Genomic DNA, 23,859 nt, shown 5'->3' with positions numbered 1-23,859 from the left:
TTTTCTTGTTTTTATGTGTGTTTTATTTATTTGTTTGTTTGCTTGTTTGTTTGACCGTTTGTTTTGTTTTTCTGTATTTTTTGATCCTAATGAATCCAATGCGAAGCCTTACATCCTGTTGCAAGCAAAGATATATTCACTGGTTATTCAAAATTTATTAGTAACGAAACTACGGTGTTCAGACATGTATTTGAATCCTGAAAATTTGGATAACCTGACAAGGAAACAGTTTTTCACAGAATGATAAGTCTTTTTCTTTTAATAAACAAAAACATTAACGAGTAAAAAGGGAAAATGGAAAGCTGAAATTTGGATATTATAATTATTATCATTATATTATAGAAGAAAAGTTGGTGATAAACACATACCCTCTGTTTCTTTCACATGTGACACGTCCTTCCTTATATCAGACGGCTGAAAAAAAATTAAGATCAGTGTTTAAAATCTTATATCTTTTTAATATATACATTTTCATAGTTGCGTTTAATAAGATTACACCAATTAACACGTGACTCAAACATGTTTCTTCATAAGTGCAATAAAACATGACGGTATAATCAAAACGTAATGCCATTAAAAAAACTCTCTCACACACTCCACAAGATTGAAATTATCAGCTACCCACAAGACAATTTACTAGAGATATGGAAACTAAGTTGAATTTATTCAATCTACTTGTGTTATCAACAAAATGAATCAAAGGTGAGAAATGTAATACTGCAATAAAAGTGTGACGCAATCACAACAAACCTGAAATGTTTCCTTTCCTTCAGTGTAACCATAAGAAAAGATGTAGGAGGTATGGTAACGATGTGGGTTATATCTTTATCGTTGCGTGTAGAATGGTATCTATTCTGTTCTCTCGTCACTGAATGAGTAAAAACAGAATTTATTGTTTCTGCTAGACATGCATCATCGCGAGATTTATTTATGAATTACGAAATATGGCTTTTGTTGTACATGTTCAAAAAGAGAAGCTGAAATAACAAATGGGAAACAGTGACAATGCCAAAACAAAAATAGTTAAACGTAAAAACAAAATGACATATACATTGTATCAACTTATTATTCATTCATTCAATCGTTCATTTATTCATTCATTCAATCAATTATTCAATCATTCATTAATGTACATCGCGAAGTTTTATTACATGAATACTAAACTAAATAAAAAGTTAAAAAACCAAACAAAATATATACAATGATTGACTGTATCGGAAAAAAACTTATCAAAGAATTCTAATGTTAGAATGTTTTTTTTTTCGAATGAATTTAAAAGTTTTAAAGTATGTAATAGCTTAATGTCTCTTACAAAAACCTTCGGAATCAATGTTTTACTTGACTGTCATTCATCCTTTCGTTATATAGCTCTGATTAAACTTGGTAACTAATTACAGGTTTTATGAACAACAGTTCCGTTCATATTAGGATATTCTAACCTATATATCAAAATAAATATCCGCTAATATTAGTATCATATAGGATATTCTAACCTATATGATACTAATATTTGCGGATATTTATTTTGACCAAATTTTTGACCGAATTTGACCAAATTCACAAAATAAAACCTGCAAAAACAATCAAGAATTGGTAAATTATATTTTATCTTGATTTTAGCACAACGCTGAAATTTTAGTACAGATTACAAATGTAGTTGTGTTTTAACGAGATAGGGCTTTTCTTGCATACCTGTAAAACTTTTTAATCAGCCGCGCAAAAAAGTACCTGCAAAATGTATTTTTACCACTCACAAAAATTACCGCCATAAACACTCAATAGTTACACATTCATTTTTATTGGTATTTATCTCGTAAAACCTAACCATGCAGTTACAGTAAAAACTAAGTTGCTATGAACAGAAATCACACAAAGTCCTGTTTATTATATACCAATAACATTAAGCATAAGAAAAATAAATACAATTAAAACAAAAACGAAATATAGAGACAAAAATATAAAACATATCAGCAATCTACTGCGTGGGTTGATGAACGTGAATCATCCAACATATTGCGTATCGGACTTTCACCTCTAAGACCCATATGACACTCAATATTCACGTAGTTTCCAAGATATTTAAAATCGTTATAGAAGGTTAAAAAGTAAAAAATAAAACTAAACACCATGATCCACTCTGAGAAGGTGCTCACTAAATGTGCATCATAACCCTAAACACAGAAAAGAAACATCTATCACAACACAGCAAGCATAACAAACAATAGATTTAGTTTTGATTAATATTTCTTAATAATATAACTTGATAGTACAGGTGAATCCTATTTTACGATGTTTCAAGGATAGGATACTGTATTTGAAGTTTGCTCATAAAAACGTTGCTTCTTAAACCTTAGGACACCATTAAGATGCATACCATGACTTTGTTGGTCCACTTTTTACAGACAGTGTTGGAGCACCTACAACTTTTAAATGATACAAGTTGTTTTTTATGGCATTTCTGAAGTCTCGTTATTTATTAATTAAAATGTAAGCTAACTTGAAGCAATATTAAAGAATTTAACATTTTGAAGTTGAAAATTTAACCTTGTTAAGTTTCATCAGCCACCTTTTAAAAAGTCTGTATGCTCTGAGGTGAGGGCATAAAAAACATATTCATAAAGACGCGTTTTTGCATAAGACTATTATTTAAATTTGGTAAAATTCCAGCATATTCCAGTATATTCCAGGGCAAAGGGTTTTCTGGGACTTTCCAATATTTTCAAGTGTCGAAATTATATTGAAAAGGAGACAAAGTCTAACCAAATAACAAATTAAATCTTGTCACAATATCAGGGTATGACTCTTTTTCAGACTATTTTTTCCAGTTGCTTTCTCCCAAACAAAAATCTCCCTCAAAAAACCCATACACCAAAAAAATAGAGGTCAAAGAATTCAAGTTAAAAAGGTTTTAGTTAATGAAGCAGTGTCCATGTGAATAGTCACCTATATGTATATCAAAGATGTTAAGATTATACATAAATCCAAATTTTTATTATTTTTTTTAGTTTATTAGTTTAAAATCAAACAGTTTTTTCCCTCCAAACTTTTCTTCCAAACTTAAAGTATAACAAACATACTGGATCATCTGAATCCCAATGTAAGTTGTAAGCAGTACTCGTTCCATTGTTTGCATCCTCATATTTCACCTTTGCTACGGATGCACCCGAAAATACAGCTACAAGAGCTAGGGTGGATGTACCTGTTAGTATACACCTAATCAAAAACTGCAACTTGGTGGTAAATCCAGCAGGCATGGTGACATAGGATAAGTAACTATGCATCCAACAGTACACGATACCAAGTGCAAAAGTTAGGACTGCACCAATCAAATGAACGACAATTAAGTTTGACTCTTGAAAGTTTGCAACAAGAAAAATCCCGAAGGCTGACATGAAACCAAGAAATAAAGCAATGTCATTTAAAACATGCACAAGTTGTCGTTCCAAAGCGCAGTATTTTTCAAAATAACGGTGTCGTATAAACATTGTGACAAACGCAAATGTTCCAGCTAGGTTTAACATCAGTCCAAAAACACAACTTGCAGGTGGTTTTGTTCCAGTGTCACTGATATACGGAAACAAAGCATTCACATAATTGGAACTAACAGAGATTGTATAACCAAGTATCATGGCCAGACTTGTAAACAATATCAATAACATAATATGATGATGAGGTTTCACCCATCTAAACAATAACACAGTGCTTCTACGTTCCATTTTGATTAGGCTAAAAATAAAAACAGAGCACTTTTTTAGCAACCATTGTATTAATGCTATTATATTAAAATCAGAAATAATCAGTTGTAAAGGCATGTGAAGGACAAAGTAATTATTTTTAAAATATCTAGTCTTTCTACAGTTAAAGTTAGTTTCATCAGGGCTGCCTTTATTAAAAACACAAAAATACACTAACATATAACATTTTTACAGTAATGTTGTATATATATAGGAGAAAATTTAAAATTTGATTGTCATGAAAAAATAGTTGCATTCTGTTTCCTGTACACTCATGTTAGGGTGTAGAGCTACAAATTCCAATGTGCCTAGTCTTTCCCACTTGCTAGTCCTTTTCTGTTAACTAAAAAAAGTTATCTTATTGTGAGCCAAACTACATAAAAGAACCGGCTACAATATTGATAAACAGTTCCAGTGATCGTTTAGGATATAACGTAAACTGTGAATCACTTGAATATTACACTGCATGCTATGAATGACAAAATTTGTCAATGAATTTTCTATTAATATGAGGCCAATGAGAGCATAACAGATAAACTTTCCATTAATCAGAAATTACAAAAAAAACTTTCATTTTGAAAGCAACCACTGTGTTTGAACACCCAAAAACCAGGAAAGATAGCATAACAGTAGGAAAGATCAACACAACCACCTTCAATATGATTAATGTGATTTTAGGAAAGTAAATCTACTGATATGTATGTATACTGATATGTCAATAAATAAATAAATAAAGGACTTTGAACTCAAATATGGCAATTTTTAAATGCATGTATTCACTCAATTTTGTTGTAAATCCTTTTTTAAATAAATACTGATGTTGTTCTATGTCTTCAAACCAAAAATTACAGAAAAAAAATTCCAAACATCTGTTCCCCTTTAAAAGTGTTTTTAAAAAATATCAAAAAAATAATAAATTATTTACACAATAACCTTTTTTAATATAAAAAATGAAATTGAAGCAATGGAGCTAATATAAAAGTGAAAAGCTCACTGTAACAAGTTTTACCTGCTTTGCCTAGTGTGCAAAATATGCAAGAAATTTCCAGACACGGTTGTTCACAGCGACCAATGACTTTTTTGTTAGGAAATTTTATAATAAGCCTTAAGAGAATATGCTTTGTTTAAAACAATCTTATTCAAGTTTTCACTTTCACTTTTAAATTAGAAAAAAACTTTATATAACAGCACTTTTCAAAACTCCAGCCATAAATTTTTATGTCACTCTGGATATAACAGCTAATTTGTGTTCTATTGTAATTTGAACATTTGCAGAAAAGTCTTCATAGTGTGAATAGGCCCTGTCATATTTGAAGCCATGTCCACTCAACAAGTTTTACAGCCCATCCTCTTGTTGCCTGTTTTTAATTTTTTATTTACAGAGGCACAACAAAGTAAGCTGTTTTAGCATAAACAAAATTATAAACTGACAATAAAAGGCAGAGGCAAGAATGGAAACACAGATGTTTTCAAAGATATGTCTTTGTGTGACTTTTAAAATAATTAATTGAAAAATAAAATTAAAAATCATCATGTGGGATACATAATAATTTGTATATATATTAACTATTTTATTCCCCTTCTTTATCTAGGAGAATATCTCCTGTTAACTTATGAAATTTTCCAGTCACCCTGTTAGAGGCAAATTGAAATCAGAGGAGGGGAGGGGAGGGGGACATTATGAATACCATTAGCTTCTCGCTTTTTCTGTGTTTATGAGGGAATCAACAGATTCTATAAATTGCTAAACTCGTTTTAGTGCTCGTGTGGTGCAGCAGCAGCTTGTAATGCAAAAAGATTATTACATGTACCAACAGCATAATGAGCCATGTTGATCTGAAGATACATTTTAAATTGCTTTTAATGTGTTCAAAAAAATAAATGTGGGCAAAACATGCTGCTATCTTGTACATTACTAATTCTGAAAAAAAATTAAGATACTTGGGAATTCTTCTCACTTCTTTTTTAATCCCTGTGGAGCAGCTGATAAACTTTCAGCTTTGCACTGTTTTGTTTTAATTGACCACACCAGAAGTACATATACAGTGTAGAAAAGTCGAATTACCTTTGAGTACTAGATAGATCAAATTTCTTCATCTTAACCAACTAGTGCTTTTCACAAAACAAAAGGCATGGAAGTCATACAAATATATGTCAGACCTTTTATACTTGTGTTAAAACTGGAAACTAATGAGGTGACAAAGTAAACACATTATTTTTTCTAAACAAACACACTTCAAGATACAAATATGCACATTGTATATATATTATGTGTTTCGATATCTGACACTGAAACAATATGATGGCAATTTGTTGTTTTTTTTTCTTTCTCTTCTGGATCTTTTTATAAAAATAAACATTTGAATGATAAAACACTCGTGAATATTTATGAAAAGTACAAATATATCTTTCTTATTTAAAAAGTAATAAAAATAGTATCAATTAGAACAAGATAATGAAAGATAGAGAATTTTTAACTCTAAAGGAAAAAAAACAAAGAAGGGAAATAACTAAATCATAAATAAAATGCCTTACATACATATACATTATTCACAGCACCATGAAGAAAGCCATAGTGATAAATTGTTTATAACTAATTAGAATTTAGAGAAAATCGAGAAAAAAGAACAACTTCTCATATTAAAGCATTGCATATTCTTCAATTTAACTAGTTATATTTTACTATTTTAATGGCTTAATGTGGATGCTTGAGCCTATAAGATACATCTGAGACAAATCACTAAGTGTTGCAACTATTTTATTGATAAAATAGGCTATAGTAATTATTCCAGTGGATTTCACATTGGAAAAAACACATCACAAGATTTGATATATATATATATATATATATATATATATATATATATATATATATATATATATATATATATAGGTTGTCATTGGAGCTGTTTGTTTAGATGAGGAGAGTATACAAGGCAGACCGAGGAAGACTTGGCAGAAGGTTATATCATTTTTACCTCAACGTGTTTATCAGCATGTTTAAATTTGCTCTCCCCCTTGTTGCTTAATTTAATTATTTTAAAATGTTTTAAAAGGTTTGCATATTTAATTAGATAAACAACTGGTAGACAAGCGAAAGCTCAATCAATGATCAAACAGGTTGCACTTGTTTTTAATAAAATATATACAGAAGGTGATAAGTTTACAAATGTATAATTAGTAATACTAAAAAAAATATTAGAATCAAACTATTTACATTATAAAATCAATGTCACTGTCATTAAGTTTTTTTCTATTTAAATATTCATTCATACTATTTCTATTAAAAATTCTGTTTCGTTATAAGATTCTTTATAACTCATGTACAGACAAGAGATATAACATTTATTTCATGTGCAGAACAATAACATTCGCATATGCGTTTACAAAATCGGAGATATTTTAACAAATAAATTCATGTGTAAATAAAAGATGTTCGTGTGTTGAAACAATAGAGGCATGAAGGGTAACTCAATTTTTAAATATTTTCTTGTCGGTCATTAAAAGCATATTTTCTATTTTTTCGTTGTTCCGAATGAAAAGAATAATTTATCTCACCAAAAAAATGTTCAGATAAATTTATTCTCTTGTTTTGAATTATTAAGTAACTGTCAAGGTAAAAAAATAAAAATACTTGCATGCTCAAAAACTTGTTTTTAGGGGGGTATGCGGCAAAACGTTTTCTCGTGCTGGTTCTAAAAGATATACAGAATATGCTTGTGTTGTTTTGAAAGTTATATTTATGCAGCAAGTTATTCTCCTCCAACTTAAAATAATGTAAAAAAAGCTTCAAGTGTTCTTTAAATACTTTTTCCGCAGTCTTATAAGAAAATCTAAATAAATCTAACTGCAAGTTTTTTTTACAGAAGATAGTTAGTTACCAATATTTCAAGTCTTTCGCAGCATTAAAGTTAATTAAAAATCATAACGAAGGAGGGTGTTACGACAAGCATATTCTGCCTTGTTTTTATATTACATTTCCTATATGGTACACTATTTTATTCAAAAGATTATACATTTTAACTAGCGTAATATAAATCGTTACATGTACAGACAAAAGATATAACATTTTTTTTGTGTGCAGAACAATAACATTCGCATACGTGTTTACAAAATCAGAGATACTTTAACAAATAAATTCATGTGTGAATAAAAGATGTTCATGTGCTAAAACAATAGAGACGCGAAGGGTAATTAACTTTTTAAACATTTTTTTGTGTTAATCCCTTAGCAGCTGCGGTAATTATAAAAAACAATAAGCCATACGAAAATTTCATGGGATTGTTAAAATTCATGTGTGGGGCATGAACTCTATTGTTTTTGACATGCAAAAATAGATCATGTATTTAAGTTCTGACGCTACCGAAAGCTTGTGTATAGGTGATAACTATCATGCACATGTAACATTACATTCAGGCGGTACTGTAGTTCTCAAGGTGAAAAGATAAAAATACTTGCATGCTCATAAACTTGTTTTTAAAATTATTCTTGTGCTGTTTTAAAAGTTGTATGGAATATACTTGTATTGTTTTGAAAGTCTTACAGCAGGTTATACTTGCGCTGTTTCGAAACTTATACAGTAAGTTATTCTTCTCCTACTTAAAATAATAAAACAAACAATTTTAGTGTTCTTTTAATCTAAATTCAAGTTCAAATTCTTTTTCGGACTGTGGTTGTTTAGTGGAGAATATTTAAAGTCTTTTGCAGTGTTAAAATCATTTTTTTTTTAATTCATAACGGAGGAAGGTGTTACGAGAAGCTTATTCTATCTTGTTTTAATTATTTTTTCTAAATGGTATTGACTGAATTAGCGTAATTTTAAACATATATATTAATCATAACGAAGGAGGGTGTTACGACAATGTCTTGGTTCTCGCTTGTACTATAATTATTTTAGCAAAAGTAGCTAAAATTTGTTACATAAATCACATAAAAATTTAAACTTCCTTTTAACCACTGTTTAACCATTTTTGTGATTACAAAATTACCATTAACAAAGAATCAACTTCCAGTGGCTTTGTTCTGCCCAGATTGCGAAAGCGACCTGTATTTTGTTTTAAATGAAAAATACACAAGTTGTATCTTATTATTATTAACACTAGTATTTAGTCCCGTGGAAAAATCCACTATAGATACCAAATAAAAAAACAGCGAAATTAACCATAAAATTCATTGTTCTTTTCGTGAAAACGTTTTGTTGTTAATTCCATTCAAGCGGGAATAAATAAATCCAATATGTTTTTCATAAACAATAGACACGTGCTGAAGGAAATAATAAGAATTTAATTACCCGTGACTTGTGTAATAAAGTTTACATTATTACACAAAGGTTTTTATGAGAACAATAAAGTAAATTAACCGTGACTTTTTTAAACTAAAAATTTTAAATCAATTTGAAAAAGCACACAAAAGACAATAAATAATAAAAGTTAGCAAAGGTGACATGTTACCGCGGCTGTTTCTTTAGAAAAACAACACATCCACTTTGCCTGTTACAGACACACGGAACTGGCGTATTATTATATAGATTTCCTGAAAATTTGAAAGAAATTGATACGACGGAAGTTAAAAAACTGGAGAAAACACGCTTTCGTCTCTAACAAACTCTCATAAAAACACTATTTTTACCTCCTTTTTTACTTTTATTGTAAAATAATGGAGAGCCGTAGGAACAATTACAATTGAATTATCGTAAAGGTGTATTGACAATGTAATTCCTCTTGGACTAAGCTGTGAGTGCACAATAAAGGCAAACCCAAAATCAAGAATTTTATAATTCCAAAATATTGCAAAAATCTAAATAACGAAGTTCCAAAACGAAACTATTAAGGCACAACATATGGAGTTATGCCTGCTTTATTATTTGTGTAAAATTTATTCGTTTTGTTTCTTCTCTTTTGTTCTATTCCGCGATTCGATTCAGCTTTGTTGCATGATTGACATTTTGCTTAATTGACGAATCACATTTGTGCTACATCCATTTTTAAAATTTCACAGGGTGAAAACAAACCTGGTTCGCAGGGAAAAAGAATGCAAAAAAAATGTGGAAATGGAAGAATACTTAGCTAAACGAAGGGTAATCACAATAAAAATCTGTCTAAAAATGATGCTTAGCTAACTCTCTAGATTTTGCTCTAAACAATTATCTTTGCTCAAACAAACATTGTTCTCAAAATGTGTCTAGCTCTGCACTCTCTTCACCCAAAAATACGGAAACTTTTCACCTCCAAAAAAATTTTTATGACGTCAAACTGAATCGCCAAATTCTTTAAGAGGAACGAACCCCAGGAGATCGGGGTTTGAAATCTCTTGACAGCGATTAAACAAGGGCAAGTGAATGTTACCATAGCCTCAGGTTAACCCAAACCATGTGAGGGAAATTGGGCAGATGGCTTACTGTGTGTGGGCCATTGGATGTTGCCAGAAGTTGTCTAGTAGGCGGGCCTTAATTGGGTTTGCGTAGCTCAAAATAAGCATTAAATACTCTAGGACTCTTCATCTAAGCCATGGCCCCTCCTGGAAATAATAGACAGGGTATATCCCTTGATATTTTTGTGAGGCTGGCCATGTAAAATATGCACATCTACCTATCTATCTTTTCTTGCAGTGCCGACAGGTCTTCAGTATGGGTGCGTTCTACTAATGTAGGTAGCCACGAAGGTCTAGAATTCCCAGACCCTAAAACTTAAATGAAACACGTATAATTCTAATGATTATGCTTTTTGTTTCATTCGGTAAATTAAATATAAACAATAATTTTCTTTAATTAATTCATTTGCCCAGTCTGTAAAATTATCTTGTTTTTTTAAGCTATGTCTTATAGCATTTCTCAGGTAAACAAATATGGCTACCGAAAGGCTCCCAAACGAAAATTCAACAGGGGACATTTTGAAGAGAATCCATGATGCCTTTGGCATATTTGATCATGAATCAAACAAAACAGTAGATGTTCGGTATAAATATCACAAGCAATATTTATGTCCCTATCCTACTAACTAACATTTGTTTAACATAGAACACCCTATAGCTGGCTATCAGAAGTTTGTTGTGTTTTTTTTTACTAAAAATGTGTTTTTTTTCATTTTATCTTTAGGGAAATAGGAACAATTGTCAGGTCATTAAACTGTTGCCCAAGTGAAGCTGAATTAAATGACATAATAACTGATGTAAGTTTTCTTTGATAGTTGTTCAATATTTTTGGAATAGCTAGCTAGCTAGCTAGCTAGCTAGCTAGCTAGCTACAAGTACCAGTACTGCACTTTTCCCCAATTGTATGAGTCTCCCCCGATCGGGGGTAATCACTTGATCAGGGGAGTCTGCAACTTTCAAAAAAGGGCAAGACACTGAATAAAAGTGCAGGCCAATTTTATTTATATGAAGTTATTGCTTCAGGTACTGAGTACCTAAAGCAATAACACATAATAATAATAAATATTAAAGTGGGTAGCCAAGAAAATCACAAAAACTTTAGATATGCCACTAGAACAAAAAGGAAACAAAAAATGATAAACTTTAGACTGCTTTAGCTCAATCAAATATAGTAACATTTATAATCTGTGTGAAAATTGAAAAGAAAAAGAATAAAAAACAAAAATTAAAAAGTTAAAAAGTGATCTCCATTAGAATTTGCCAAATACAAATACAATAATAATATAAAAATAAGTACGAGAAGTTTGATTGATGATGACATTGTTTTTATTTTATTTTAACAGATATTTTGTCTTGTTACTACAAGACATTATCAACGTAAATTGTTACAATTATGTTTTTTAAATATAATTGTCAACAACTACATAAAACACAGAGGAAATGAAACATCTATTAATCTTATGTACAAAACATGTACGTTTCAGTTTTAACAACCAACTGTATATTCAGATTGATGGTGAAGCAATAGGCTTGCCTCTAGGACCAGTCCTAGCAAATATCTTCATGATTGAGTTGGAAATGAAATAGTCCCAAAACTTGAAAAATTCAGTAAAATTTTGGAAGCGATATGTAGATGACACTATATGTTTTGTTAAGGAAAACCAGATAAACAATGTGCTGGTCACACTTAATAGTTACCATTCGAATATCCAGTTCACATATGAAGTTGAAAACGGCAATTACATATCCTTTCTTGATGTGAAAGTGAAACGTATGAATGATGGTTCATTTAACACATCCATTTATCGAAAAGACACATATACATGCACTAGAATTCATTTGCACCACGCCCATGGAAAGTTGGAACGGTTAAATCGTTGGTGTTGAGAGTGTTTAATATATGCTCTTCATCACAAGATCTAAAATACGAACTAAATCAATTACAAAATGTGTTTTTAAAAATCGATAGTTATCCAGAAGCAGTTGTATCCAATGTAATTAATAACACACGGCGAAATTTCAACATTCAAAATGCCAACACTGTGTCTAATGAAGACACCAATTAACCTGCAATAACACCTTTCATGGTTCTACCATACAAAGGAGATCATGTGCTTAGTAAAGCGTCTAAATTACACTTTCAAACAGTTTCTACATGCCAATGTCAAGCCACACATTGTTTATCAATGTCGAAAGTTATCTTCGTTATTTTCTGTGAAAGATAGAACCAAGGATGAATACAAACATGGTGTTGTGTACAAATATACTTGTCCAGTGGAATCTTGCGATGCTACATACATTGGTGAAACAGCGAGAAAGAACTCTCACATCCTAAAACATTTAGTCACTGAGAATCACCCATTTGCTGAACAAAAGAACTTCAGTATTTTAGTAGATAATGTTCACCACTTTAAAAAGAGAAAAAAAGCTGAGGCCATGTATATTCGTGATAACAGTCCCACAAGAATTGTCTGTTCCATTAAAATTGTTTTAAGATAAATATTATTTGCAGTCAACAAGGAGAGGAGTGCATTTGTGCTCCGCACAGTGGACGTTACCCTTACCAACGGTATATAATTTAAATACCCTTGGGTTTGCCATTACGTGTTATATGTTTTGTTAAGTATTGTTTTATACGTCCTCTGTGTATTATGTAGTTGTTGAAAATTATATTTAAAAAACTTGTAAGATAATTGTAACAATTTATGTTGATAATGTCTTGTAGTAAAAAGACAAAATATCCGTTAAAATTAAATAACAACAATGGCATCATCAATCAAACTTCTCGCACTTATTTTTATTGTGAAGTCATATGCCCGAATTAATAATTTAACAATAATAATAGAATTCATACAACAAAATTTTTGCAATTATATAAAAGGTCCAATGCATGCTGTTAATAATATGGTACAAAAAATTATGGATGCCCTTTACAAGGGTAACTATAAATCTTTATTAACAAAAAAGCTTTTATTTGTCCACTAGACAACAATCTATTCAATCTTGGCAACCCTGCAGCATTCTTAACCCATACTCCAAATTGGCTAATGTATTTTTAACCAAATTTAAAAATAGCATTTTAAAATTCTTATTTATCTATTCAACTGATCTCTCTCTCTCATTTACACTTAATTTCAACTAAATGTTTGCTTCGTCCTGTGATGTCCTGTACTTGCCCTGTGCTGTTTCTTGATGCGCTATTACTGAGCCTGCCTTGCCTTCTAGTTTTGCATCAGTGGTTGATACCAAAGTAGGTCAACATAATATAATATAATGTACACCATATTATATTATGTTGACCTACTATTATTTTTTATACCTTTGGTGGTCTTCTAAAAATATTGATTGATTGATTAATTAATTGATTGATTGAGTATCTACAAAATTTACCCAACTACATGTGTATTGAGACATTAAGAAGTATTAGATTCAAGGGATATATTATGACATCCTTAGCACATTTATATGCAAAATATGTGCAAAATGCTGATCAAAAGAAGGCCAAGAAACAGCTTCTTGTCCTAAACATATCCAAAAATATCTGTGATTATTATGTTGGCAACAAGGACATAATGTGGGATAAATTTGTGTAATTTTACTGTACTGTATAATATATACTGGATATGTGAATATTAAGTAAACTGTAGTTCAAGAAAAAAGTATTTTCATTTGGCAGTTACAAATGCGGTATGTAATGGATGGGCAAAGTTTTGGTAATGCAAAATTTGGTTTTTTTTTCTTTCTTCCAGCGCTTTACTTTTTTTACGTTCAGTTCTCATTCAGCACCACATTGTTATATAGGTAGAGGAAGAGGAACCGACTGGTTATATCAGATATGAGAAATTTGAGCCTGTTATGCTTCGTATTTTGATCGAAAGAAGGTGAGTTCTTAAACCTTTGATGTGGAAAAATTGTCCAATTGTACACTCATTGTTTTTTGTAAGCATAGGCTTCCTATTATATTTAAGTTTTGCTGACAATTTGAAGTGCGGTTCTTACCAAGAAAATCTAAGAGAGACAAAAATGTTATCAAAATCCTTTATAGTGGTAAGACTTTCTAAAATAAACAAACATAATATGTGAAATTTAAATAAGGTGGTTTAGGGACTTGTGGCACAAATAGCACTCAAGTGAATATAACTGGCGAAATAAAAGTCATGGCGTTGTAGCTTAGTGGTTATAAATCTCGTACTTTGTGCGGGAGACCAGCGTTTGTTTCCCCTTGACAGTGATTCAATATGGGCGAGTGAATGTTACCATAGCCCCGGGTGAACCCAAGCCATGTGACGGAAATTGGGAAAATGGCAGAAGGTGTGGGCCGTGGGATGTTGATATTCGGTCTGCGTAGCTAAAAATAAGCATTAAATACTCTAGGACTCCCCATCTAAGCCATGGCCCCTCCTGGAAATAATAAAAAGCTATAAATAAATCTTTTCTCAGTTCTCTGGAATTTTTGTTTATATCAGAAAATTTGGTGTTGCTAATGCAGCTTCATAATTTTGTTTTTTTAACAAAGCGCGCGAATATAAATATTATTTGGCAGGTATTGTAAGTAAGAATATAAAATAATGAACCGCCAGCAAAAGCATTTATCCGAAGATAATAAGAGAAGATACATAAGAGAGAATTAGAATTGATATCCTGGCTTGTTCTTATTTTACTTAGACTCGCCTTGTTTGAAACTTATGATTTAGCTTCGCGCTATTTTGTTCTCTTTTTGGTACAATAAGAAAAACAACGTGATTTTCTATTAAAGTTTAGCGAGAACACACGAAAGTTCGTCTTCGCTGTCCATGGTGATAAGTTGATGGACACATAATACAAATGATGATTTCTGTCACTTTTAGTGGACAAGAAATAATTTTTTTAAAAATTTATTACGTTAAATTTCTATATATTATTTATGGTGCGTGGTATATAAAATGATAAATCAGATGGAAAAATAGTGTAATTCGATTTTTTTTAAAAAAATCTCAAAGAATTTGAACGAATTTCACGATAACCTAGTTGTTCTACGGCTTTAGCCGGTAGAAATTTTAAATAGGCTTCTTTTTTGACGCCGTTTTTACTATCGAGACTAGTTAAGCACGAAAGGGTACCAGTTTAGTGTAGCGGTACGGAAATTATTAGTTTTTGAGTGTTGACAAAAGAACTACCCAAAGGTACAAAAACCGATTATTTTTACAAATAAATCATTTTGAATTTTTATTTTATGATCAGTTGATTTCGCGAGTTTCGCCAAGCTAAAACGGTTGTTTGTTATTTTTTTGTGATCTAAAGCTAGATTTGTAGAATTTTAGCCTGTTGAGTAGTTTCAACAAGCTAAAATTCTTTTTAAAACACAAATGAAATCAAAAATAGTTGTTTTTGTTGAATGTTATGTTTCATCTAGTTTTCAAAAAATCAGTGTTTACAAATTTGAACCCATTTTTCCACTTTCATACTTTTCATCGTTTTCTGTGCCAGTTGAAAATAATTGTTAATAACGTGATCACCTTTTCTGCGCAATTGGAGAAGTAAGGCAAATACTCCCACATGGAGGAATGGTATAAATCAGTAATACGCCGTAGAACCTCCTGCTGAAACGGCTGGTTTATTTCTTACTGTTTTCGCGGTAACTAGCTTTCATGAAATTAAAACACTCGCAAAATTTGGGAAAATTAATTCTCGCAAAACGGAAAATTAATTGTGAAAATGAAAAAAGCGAACTATTTCGCTTATGCGTAGAGTGAACGTTATCGTCATTTTCGTCTATCATCCGGTTTTTTTTGTTTTTGTTTTTTGTTTTTTTTGCAGTTCTTTTTTATATTCTTTAGATATCGACCAGCAAACGAAGAAAAACTACTTAAAGCTTTCGAAGTACAGTGTTAAATACAGTTAAATTTGGTAACTCCAACACCGGCTAACACGAACTTTTGTTCTCTTAAACTGTCTTTTGCGGTCCCTTTACACTTTTTTTATACCCCCTTAATAAAATTCTCTCTAAACTTCGGTTGGTTTGGCCATTCACTTTCTTGAACCATTTTTTTGTTTTCTTAAAGGCTGATTTCTTCAGATAACACAAACTTTTGAACTGGGAAAGGAAATCAATAGCCGTGAAAAATCTCAAAGTTTAAATTTTAACTTTCGACAGTGAAGAAACCTAATAAGACTGATAAACGAAACTTCTTTCCAGAAAAACTGCATTGTGATATTTAAACTTAGGGGGAATTCCTCAAAATTTTCCCCGCAAAAAATTGGGAAATTTAGAGTTTTGTCTTATTAATAAAACAATTTGACACTGTAAATATCACATTCATATTGAATTTCAACAAGCATAATTTCTCTCTTAGAAGTTGCCTTAATTCGACCAGTTTCTCATATATAATTGACATGTCCCTAAAGGTTCAAGTTACCGGCAGTGTATAATTCTGCATTCCCTTCTTGTGTAGTCTTCGAAAAGCACTTGCAACATTTCTTGTGTTTTAGGTTTTAGATACGGAAAGAAAGGAACATTTGACAGTCGACGAAATACAAGCATTTATCTCAGAAGAAGGTAAGTTCTTAATCAGCTAAACTCTGTTTTCCACTGTAAGAAAAACGGGCTTGAACAAAAAGTTTCATGAGCATGCGCACTTGAATTGTTCTCAACACGCTCGGATTTTTTTTTCTATTTCCAAAAAATGGCAACCGTGTTTAACTTTTTCTGTTCGTTCTGTACGGAAACACTGATAATCAGGTTAGCCATGAAAATTGCATCACATTGCACTACGTTCTGTGTTGGTAATTTCCGTGGAAAAATCTTCCGTTCGTTCCTGCGCCGCGAAACATTATTCTGGCGTGGAAAAAAGCCTTTAAGAGAAATTTATTTCTAAGAAATGTGTTTGTACAGACTATTTTTGCTGAACTTACTTAAAGTGCAGAAACGAATCGAAGTAAAAGGCTATTTTCGCGTGCAAAAAACTTTCGCAACTGAGCAAAAAGTAAGTTTTTTTATCAACTTCCCACTGAGAATCAGTTTCGTCACTGGTTTTTCCATCTTCACCAATGTACCGCTGAATTTTGCTACCACATAACAATTCAAATTCTTCTATACATGTTACGTTTTATCTCGACCCCGTAGGCAGAGCCTTTGGCAACCTTTTCAATTTTGTAATGACTTCACCCACATCCGTGAACACTCCACCTGTTTCAGCGCAAATTAGAAAAAAAGGAGTAAGCTGCGACAAGTACTGGAGGAAATAAACATATCAGAGAAATGCTTAGCAAGGAGAAGGAAAGAGACAACATTTGTAATAGAATGATAGACTGAAAAATGGAAAAATTGTATACGTATTAATAATATCCATCCATTTGTCATTTTTTTGATAGCGACGAATTTCATGGAGGGGCCTTAAATTTGCTTGAAAAAAGAATTTTTTTTCGCCTGAAAAAACTTTCGCGTTTTTTAAATTGACTATGATTTCGCATGAAAAAACATTTGCGTTTTGCTGTTTTAAAATTTTTATTTTTAATTTTGTATTTGACGGAATATGGTTATGGCATTGACACGATGAAACGAAGGCATTAGTTTTTTACATTTACAGATATCTCTAAAGGTAAAAAAAACTGCAATTACTAAAAAAGCCTTTGGGTGAAAAAATTATCTGTGACGTGATTATACCGATTTTTTTCCTTGTTGTGCTTGAAATGTTACCTGTTGCAACACAATAAATTTTTGAGGCCAAGATGATAGTTTAGTAGGGGACGTTTCGGGAGATCCTTTCTCCATCATCGAGCAAAGTAAAATGATGTTGAGCATGTATTTATGTAATTACAGAGGACCAAAATTCAAAAAAATTAATCAATCAGCAATCAATAAAATCAATAAAATTGAATTTGTTACTATCGCATAAAAATATTGCTTCGTGTCACGCAACGCTGTATATAGTGAGAATTAATGTTGTCAAATATGACATCTGTTGAAGATTTGCGATCCGCGTGAAATATCCAATCTTACAGAACGATTAATTTAAATTTTTGTATCTCGCGAACACAGAAGTTAACATACAGTGTTCAGTTCCTTATTTTTAGGTGAACCTTTTACGCAGGAAGAAATGGAAGAGATGTTAAGTGCAGCTGTGGATCCTGACAAAGGGTGTGTCTCGTACAAGGATTATGTATCGCTTATGGTTGTTGACGATGATGGAACTTGGTGATGAACAAAACAAAAAAGAAAATGTGTATATATATATATATATATCGTAATTTATTTTTGGAAACAACTGTACATTCTTAGCAAATTTACATGAGTTCTCTGTTTTATAATCCGGTTTCATGAAGGTTTTGTAAGCCTGTTTCGTATTCTATAATGATTTCTACTGCATCAGCAAGGCTGTCAACAGTGCGGTAAGGAGCAGGGTTGATCGTACCTTCATCGTTTTTGCGATATTTTCCTGGTAAAAAAGTATAATCATGGACTTTGCAATAAACGTTTGCCTAACTTTGTTGAGCTGCCTGATGTCTATTTATTAATGTTAGATAAATAGTGGCGGGGTTAAAGTTTGCAATTCAATTACAAAATTTTTATTTCGCAAGTAGGGTTTCCAGATATATGTATATTTTTACAAATAAGCGTTTCGCAAAAATTAGTTTCCCGCAATATTCATCTCGTAAGATTTAATTAATGCAAGTAATGGTGCTATATTACCTGTCTTGACCAAAATTCCCAACATACCAGCTTTCTGTGCTCCATCAATATCATCTTTCACATCCTAAGTGGATGAAAAGCTACATGTTTTTTATGAGCAATTGAAATTCAAAATAAGGCTGGAGGAGTTTATGCTTACTGACAAAAAAACTTATTGCTTATGGAAAACACATGATGAGGCTCAAAATATGCTTATTTAAAAAAAAAATATTTGCATTTGAATTTTTAACATCAGTAATTACAGAAAATTATAAATATCTGAATTAACCAGTATGTACATACTGGTTAATAATACATTAAGAATAAAAAGAAAAACTGCTCACGAAACAAAGAACAAAAACTTTACAACATTTTCTTAGGCTCACATAATGCTTACCATATGCTTAAAATGACCAAATTTAAGCCTATAGATGCGTATGTCATGTTTTTAAAAGAAACATGTATTCAATTGCGACACGTGGAAAACTTATGTGAATTCTTATCTGTATCAATTTTTCTTGGTGATATTATAGTTAACCCTATTTGGTATGGGCTTTTTTTGACCCTTGTGAGTAGGGGGGGGGGCATAAAGTGCCCGCGGGCTGTAACTTTTGATCAGTTTGGTTTTAAGTGACGAAACTTGGCACAAAGAAGCATCAATATGTTGTGACTTAATTAATGACAAAATATTTTGGTTGGCATGTCATCACAGGAAGTAATGACGTCATAATGAGACAATGGTTGGCGAAAATATATCTTTTTTTTGGAAATTATCGTGTTTTTTATCTTTTTTAAAAATATTTGCAGTACTAGTCATTAAAAAACCTAATATAAGAATGTAAGTCATAATTAGAAACATTTGCAGGTGTTACCAAAGAATTTCTCTAGGGAGAGAATGGAAATCGATCAGAATTCAAACTTGTTTAAAAAATCGATATTTGAGAACCTTGGTGTTAGTAGTTATCATGGAATAAAACTTGGTATATCAATGCGCATTCATGTCGGTAAGTACTCAAACAAGGCAAATTGGATTGACATGTGACAAAATGACCTATGACGTCACCGCATGACGATAGATATAAAAATAGGAGAATAGAAATATTCCAGTCTGTAAATTACCAGTATTCCGATCTGCAAATTACACATTGTGTATGTCAATATTGTATGATGACTTTATGTCAGTATCACATGCATAATCACATATTCCTACAACTGGTTAGTTTATAAAACATTTATTTTTAGCACTACAGCAAAAGTTGATATGACCACCTGTGAATAAAGGACAAAGTAACATTGACAGGACAATTTTTGTAAAAAAAAATTTAATTGTCCGAAAGACCTATAAAAGTTAAGAAAAGTCCTAAAATTTCAAGGAATTTTATCCAGTAATTAAAAAGTAATGAGACTTTGAAAATGCCGGGGACACTTTATGCCCCCCATACCAAATAGGGTTAAGGAAAATATTAGCAAGAACTATACTTTACGGAAATAAAGTTTCGCGTTTTTTTTTGCCATTTTCGCGAAAGTAAATACCCGCGAAAAATGCTGACCTGCGGATTCGCGAAAGATCATGTCACGTGAAATAGCCTAGGAAGCTGATTTGGGAAAATTTAATTTGAAAAAAAAAATTGTATGTGTTTTCACCTATTTTTACTTTCGACAACACAAGTATTACAAGTCTAAATCAAAATCATCAGCAGATTTAGATATTTTCTAACCCACCGCTCCGGAAGCACTTCAGTGATCAAAGATCTAAGTATTTTCTCGTCCTTTGGGTTTGTATAACGATTGGAGGTAGCGTTCTACAAGCTGTGCATTTTTTAATGTAGAGTTCATTTTTAAATATACAATACAGGGAATTTCAATGTCGCTTACCAATGGTGATCGTCGGTAATGGCGTGAAGGCGGTTTCACATACATTGAAGCTCCTTTGCCCAAAAAATATTTCATTATCCTCGCAAGTTCTCGTGGTAAATACCCAACAGTATTGTCATCTTACCGCACTACTTTTATTGTAAAGTTGTCGCAAAGTTGAGTTTTTTTAATCAAAACAACTCGTTATTGTCAACAGGTTTTCAAAACCGTTTATAATAATGAAAGGCCTCTTACAGTAGCAGTATAAAAAAGTGAACAATATCCATAATTCTTGTTGTAGTAAAATGTCAAACAGATTTTTCTACAAAAAATCTCTAAATGTTTTTCTGCCTTCGATCTTTGTTCAAAATCCGTAAAATAAAATCCGCCATCCACAAATTTTTTCAACATTGTCAGTGCATAAAGCAAATGTGGAATGAAAAAACAACAACAAAGATAGTGCATTAACTTTATTCTCGATATTTAGAAGCATTTTTGTCTTCTGTAAAAAAAAGAAGCATAGATAAATCTACGATAAGACGTGTATTAAAAATTAATTTCAACGAAAAACGCACAAGCATTATTGAAAGTGACGACAACGAAATGAAAAAAAAAGATTTCATACCTTTCTAATACTTTTTTTGAAATCGTACACAAAAGGAGTTAGTAACGGATACAAAATTAGTATAAGTTACCAGAATGACAACAATATTTGAGGGGGGCTAGTGGATGGTTGATGGATACGCACCTTGAATTGCGCAAGAGAGTTGGCTTAAACTTAATTTACCGATTTCAGCGCAAAATCAACCAATCTCAAATTTTCTTGTTAAAATTTGTTTGAATAATGTACGAACTTTTCTACTCACATCTCCTATCATGAAGTAAGTTGCGTTTTCTTCAAGGTGCATACTTTTAACTGCGCTTTGAAAAAACTCTTTTTCTGGCTTTCCAATCACAACCGTTTTTTTACCGGTTGCATATTCCAACGCGGAAATAAAAGGACCTGGTCCCAATGCTAAACCATCAGATCGTTTATAGTAACGTGCCTTGTGGATTGCAATTAAACTTGCTCCGTCTAAAATAAAACTTTGAGGGAGGCTCTGATTACGATCAACTTAAAGTTTCTCATAGAAGCATCTGGCTAGACATGCCAATAACTGGGAAAGTTAGAGTTTCTATTTCTTCAGAATATCTTAAAACGAACTAAAAAATATACGAACTACAGAAATAGCCTTTGCGAATTAGATCTTAAGAATGCTGACTATGAATAGGCCTTTTATTTATTTGAAGTGAGTTAACTGTGTTTTCTAGCTTATAATTTTATAATTACATCTAGGAAATTGCAAGTATAAAAGCCAAAAATTATTGCGGACAGAAATGTTTGCTGCATAAATTATCCCAAATCGGCAAATTGCAATATTTTATGTCTTATTTTTTGTTAAAATTTTTTTTTTATCTAAAGATTCGAAACAATACTTAGTCTTTTATTTTATGACTTTATAATTGCAAAATTTAATGACAAAGTTTTGATTCACAATATTATGTCACAATCCTTTAAAATTTGGAGATAAAACGTAGCGTCACTGCAAAAATCATAATACCTGAATGCTTTGTTCAAACTTCTGTAATCGAACTTGCCTGGAGCGAGGCCAATAAGAATAGCATCAGGCTTTCCATTTGTCTGAATATCTGAGAATTCTGATAGGGCGTCGTCATGCAGCATTAAATGAGGATTCAATTTATTTTCTGTAACATAATGTTTTGCAGCTAACAATGAAGTAAAGATTTGTGAATCATGGACATCTAAACGTAACCTCTTCAGACGTTTTACAAGCAAATCCTTTGACTCTTTAGTTGTGTTCGTTACAAAGCGGTATGGTATATTTGCTTTTTGCAGTCTATTAGAAGAACGTATAACCCAAATTATAGTGGGAAGACTCAAAGTGAATCAAAGATAAAAAACACCACCAAAAATGTCTAGCTTATAAGAAAAAAAGAAATGAGTAAAGAAAGAAATATTTACACAAAAAACCTCTAAGAAGGATATATAAATTGAAATATATATCTTTAGATTTCCTATCTAAAAACACTTGCTTCATTTGTGGCAGCTTTTATTAAAAAAAACCATTGCAGTGCTTAAACGTCACACAAACACACAAGCTACCTTAATAGACCATTCTTTGCGTTGGAAATCAGCTCTTCACCAACATGAACCGTACCGCTGAGGTCTATCAAAACGCCGCAAAAAGTTTTCGAAGCTGCCATGAGGCTTTATTTACATCAGTATCTACCATTTTGATTTTTGTTGTGTGTGCTGCTAACAGAAAGAAATATGAAATGGATTTTCAGTTCCAATTATTCACTACCTTATACTAAATCATACTACAAAGTTGATCAATAAGATATTTACCCTTTAAATAATAACATTTTTTGTTATGAGGGAAGAAAAACCCTCCCAAGTAATGTATGATGTTAATCTACTTTGCTAATTTATTCGTGTCGTCATAAAATATGGTAGCGGAAGAAGTGCAGCTACTATATGAGGCTGAGGTAGAAGATCAGATTGTTTAATCACTACTTGCTCACATTCTTATTCTGATATTTATAAGTTAAGTAGCTAGCAACTGAGACTAAAGCTAAAAGCTATACCTAGCTAATAATGAGATGGAGTTTGTGTAGGCAGGTTATTATATTTTTCATTATATTCTTGGCTCCTTTTTGTGTCATCCAAAATTACGATGACCCATTGCTTTACTTGCTTGACCCATTATTTTACTTTGGTTTATAAACATGTATAATTTATAGAAAGCTGGACAAACAGGTGAGTAAAAAATAAAAATAAAGGACTGGCAACAACATTCAAGCGAGATGTTATTTGTTTACTTTTTTAAAGCGGTGGTAAGCTCTTAGGTTCTGGATAGATAGCTAGATAGATAGGTAGATGTGCATATTTTACATGGCTTGCCTTACAAATATTGAGGGAAATACCCTGTCTATTTCCTCCAGGAGGATGGCTTAGATAGGGAGTTCTATATTATTTAAGATTGATTATTTCCAGGTATAATTTATTCTTTTAATGTTGAGCAGGGTAGTGGAGGAGTTCTAAAAAACTGTTTATTATATCATTTATTCAATAAATAACTGAAATAAAATCTCACAAATAATAAACTGAAAGCACAATGACAAAATAGGACTTTCCTTCTTCTTGACAAAGTTCAAACGAGAACAATGAACTAACTTGGGTTGCATTTTGTG

At 31.6% G+C, this 23,859-nt stretch overlaps 3 protein-coding genes across 6 annotated transcripts; 1 reads left to right on the top strand and 2 right to left on the bottom strand.

The window, feature by feature from the left end:
• Positions 1-1,865: 1,865 nt before the first annotated feature.
• Positions 1,866-10,463, bottom strand: LOC130642054 (DNA damage-regulated autophagy modulator protein 1-like). 2 transcript variants are annotated; one of them, XM_057449123.1, is made up of 3 exons: positions 10,322-10,463; positions 3,078-3,726; positions 1,866-2,171 (listed from the first exon to the last, which is right to left on the bottom strand). In XM_057449123.1, exons 2-3 carry the CDS (start codon positions 3,714-3,716, stop codon positions 1,968-1,970), a joined length of 843 nt encoding a protein of 280 aa, XP_057305106.1. In that variant the 5' UTR covers positions 3,717-3,726; positions 10,322-10,463; the 3' UTR covers positions 1,866-1,967. The 2 variants fall into 2 exon arrangements, with proteins under 2 accessions (XP_057305106.1, XP_057305105.1); XM_057449122.1 differs by lacking the exon at positions 10,322-10,463 and adding an exon at positions 5,800-6,420.
• A 105-nt stretch (positions 10,464-10,568) lies between these two features.
• On the top strand, positions 10,569-18,364 carry LOC130642053 (dynein regulatory complex protein 8-like). The gene is made up of 6 exons (XM_057449121.1): positions 10,569-10,687; positions 10,828-10,900; positions 13,905-13,984; positions 15,920-15,962; positions 16,572-16,638; positions 18,156-18,364. The coding sequence occupies exons 1-6, from the start codon at positions 10,578-10,580 to the stop codon at positions 18,278-18,280; spliced, it is 498 nt and encodes a 165-aa protein (XP_057305104.1). The 5' UTR covers positions 10,569-10,577; the 3' UTR covers positions 18,281-18,364.
• Positions 18,310-23,111, bottom strand: LOC130642051 (haloacid dehalogenase-like hydrolase domain-containing protein 2). Of its 3 annotated transcripts, none has more exons than XM_057449119.1 (6): positions 23,015-23,111; positions 22,769-22,918; positions 22,206-22,502; positions 21,471-21,690; positions 18,772-18,835; positions 18,310-18,517 (listed from the first exon to the last, which is right to left on the bottom strand). In XM_057449119.1, exons 2-6 carry the CDS (start codon positions 22,867-22,869, stop codon positions 18,384-18,386), a joined length of 816 nt encoding a protein of 271 aa, XP_057305102.1. In that variant the 5' UTR covers positions 22,870-22,918; positions 23,015-23,111; the 3' UTR covers positions 18,310-18,383. The 3 variants fall into 3 exon arrangements, 2 of the variants coding, with proteins under 2 accessions (XP_057305102.1, XP_057305103.1); XM_057449120.1 differs by having other exon boundaries at positions 22,769-22,921; positions 23,015-23,104; XR_008982535.1 differs by having other exon boundaries at positions 18,432-18,517; positions 18,772-21,106.
• Positions 23,112-23,859: the final 748 nt, after the last annotated feature.

This window comes from Hydractinia symbiolongicarpus, chromosome 4 (genome assembly GCF_029227915.1).
Source record: "Hydractinia symbiolongicarpus strain clone_291-10 chromosome 4, HSymV2.1, whole genome shotgun sequence".
Lineage (NCBI taxonomy): Eukaryota > Metazoa > Cnidaria > Hydrozoa > Anthoathecata > Hydractiniidae > Hydractinia > Hydractinia symbiolongicarpus.
Note: the sequence above shows the minus strand (reverse complement) of the source record. Positions and strands in the feature narration are given on the sequence as shown.

Excerpts from the sequence above, each read along its gene's own strand:
- LOC130642054 (XM_057449122.1), bottom strand. The coding sequence starts at position 5,831 with ATGAAGAAATTTGATCTATCTAGTACTCAAAG. Across the intron at positions 3,727-5,799 it reads GATCTATCTAGTACTCAAAG|CCTAATCAAAATGGAACGTA; the intron begins GTAATTCGACTT and ends TTTTATTTTTAG. Across the intron at positions 2,172-3,077 it reads ATTGGGATTCAGATGATCCA|GGTTATGATGCACATTTAGT; the intron begins GTATGTTTGTTA and ends TTCTGTGTTTAG.
- LOC130642053 (XM_057449121.1), top strand. The coding sequence starts at position 10,578 with ATGGCTACCGAAAGGCTCCCAAACGAAAATTCAACAGGGGACATTTTG. Across the intron at positions 10,901-13,904 it reads TAAATGACATAATAACTGAT|GTAGAGGAAGAGGAACCGAC; the intron begins GTAAGTTTTCTT and ends ATTGTTATATAG. Across the intron at positions 13,985-15,919 it reads CGTATTTTGATCGAAAGAAG|ATATCGACCAGCAAACGAAG; the intron begins GTGAGTTCTTAA and ends TATATTCTTTAG.
- LOC130642051 (XM_057449119.1), bottom strand. The coding sequence starts at position 22,869 with ATGGCAGCTTCGAAAACTTTTTGCGGCGTTTTGATAGACCTCAGCGGT. Across the intron at positions 22,503-22,768 it reads GCAAAGAATGGTCTATTAAG|ACTGCAAAAAGCAAATATAC; the intron begins GTAGCTTGTGTG and ends TTCTTCTAATAG. Across the intron at positions 18,836-21,470 it reads CTTACTTCATGATAGGAGAT|GATGTGAAAGATGATATTGA; the intron begins GTGAGTAGAAAA and ends TCATCCACTTAG.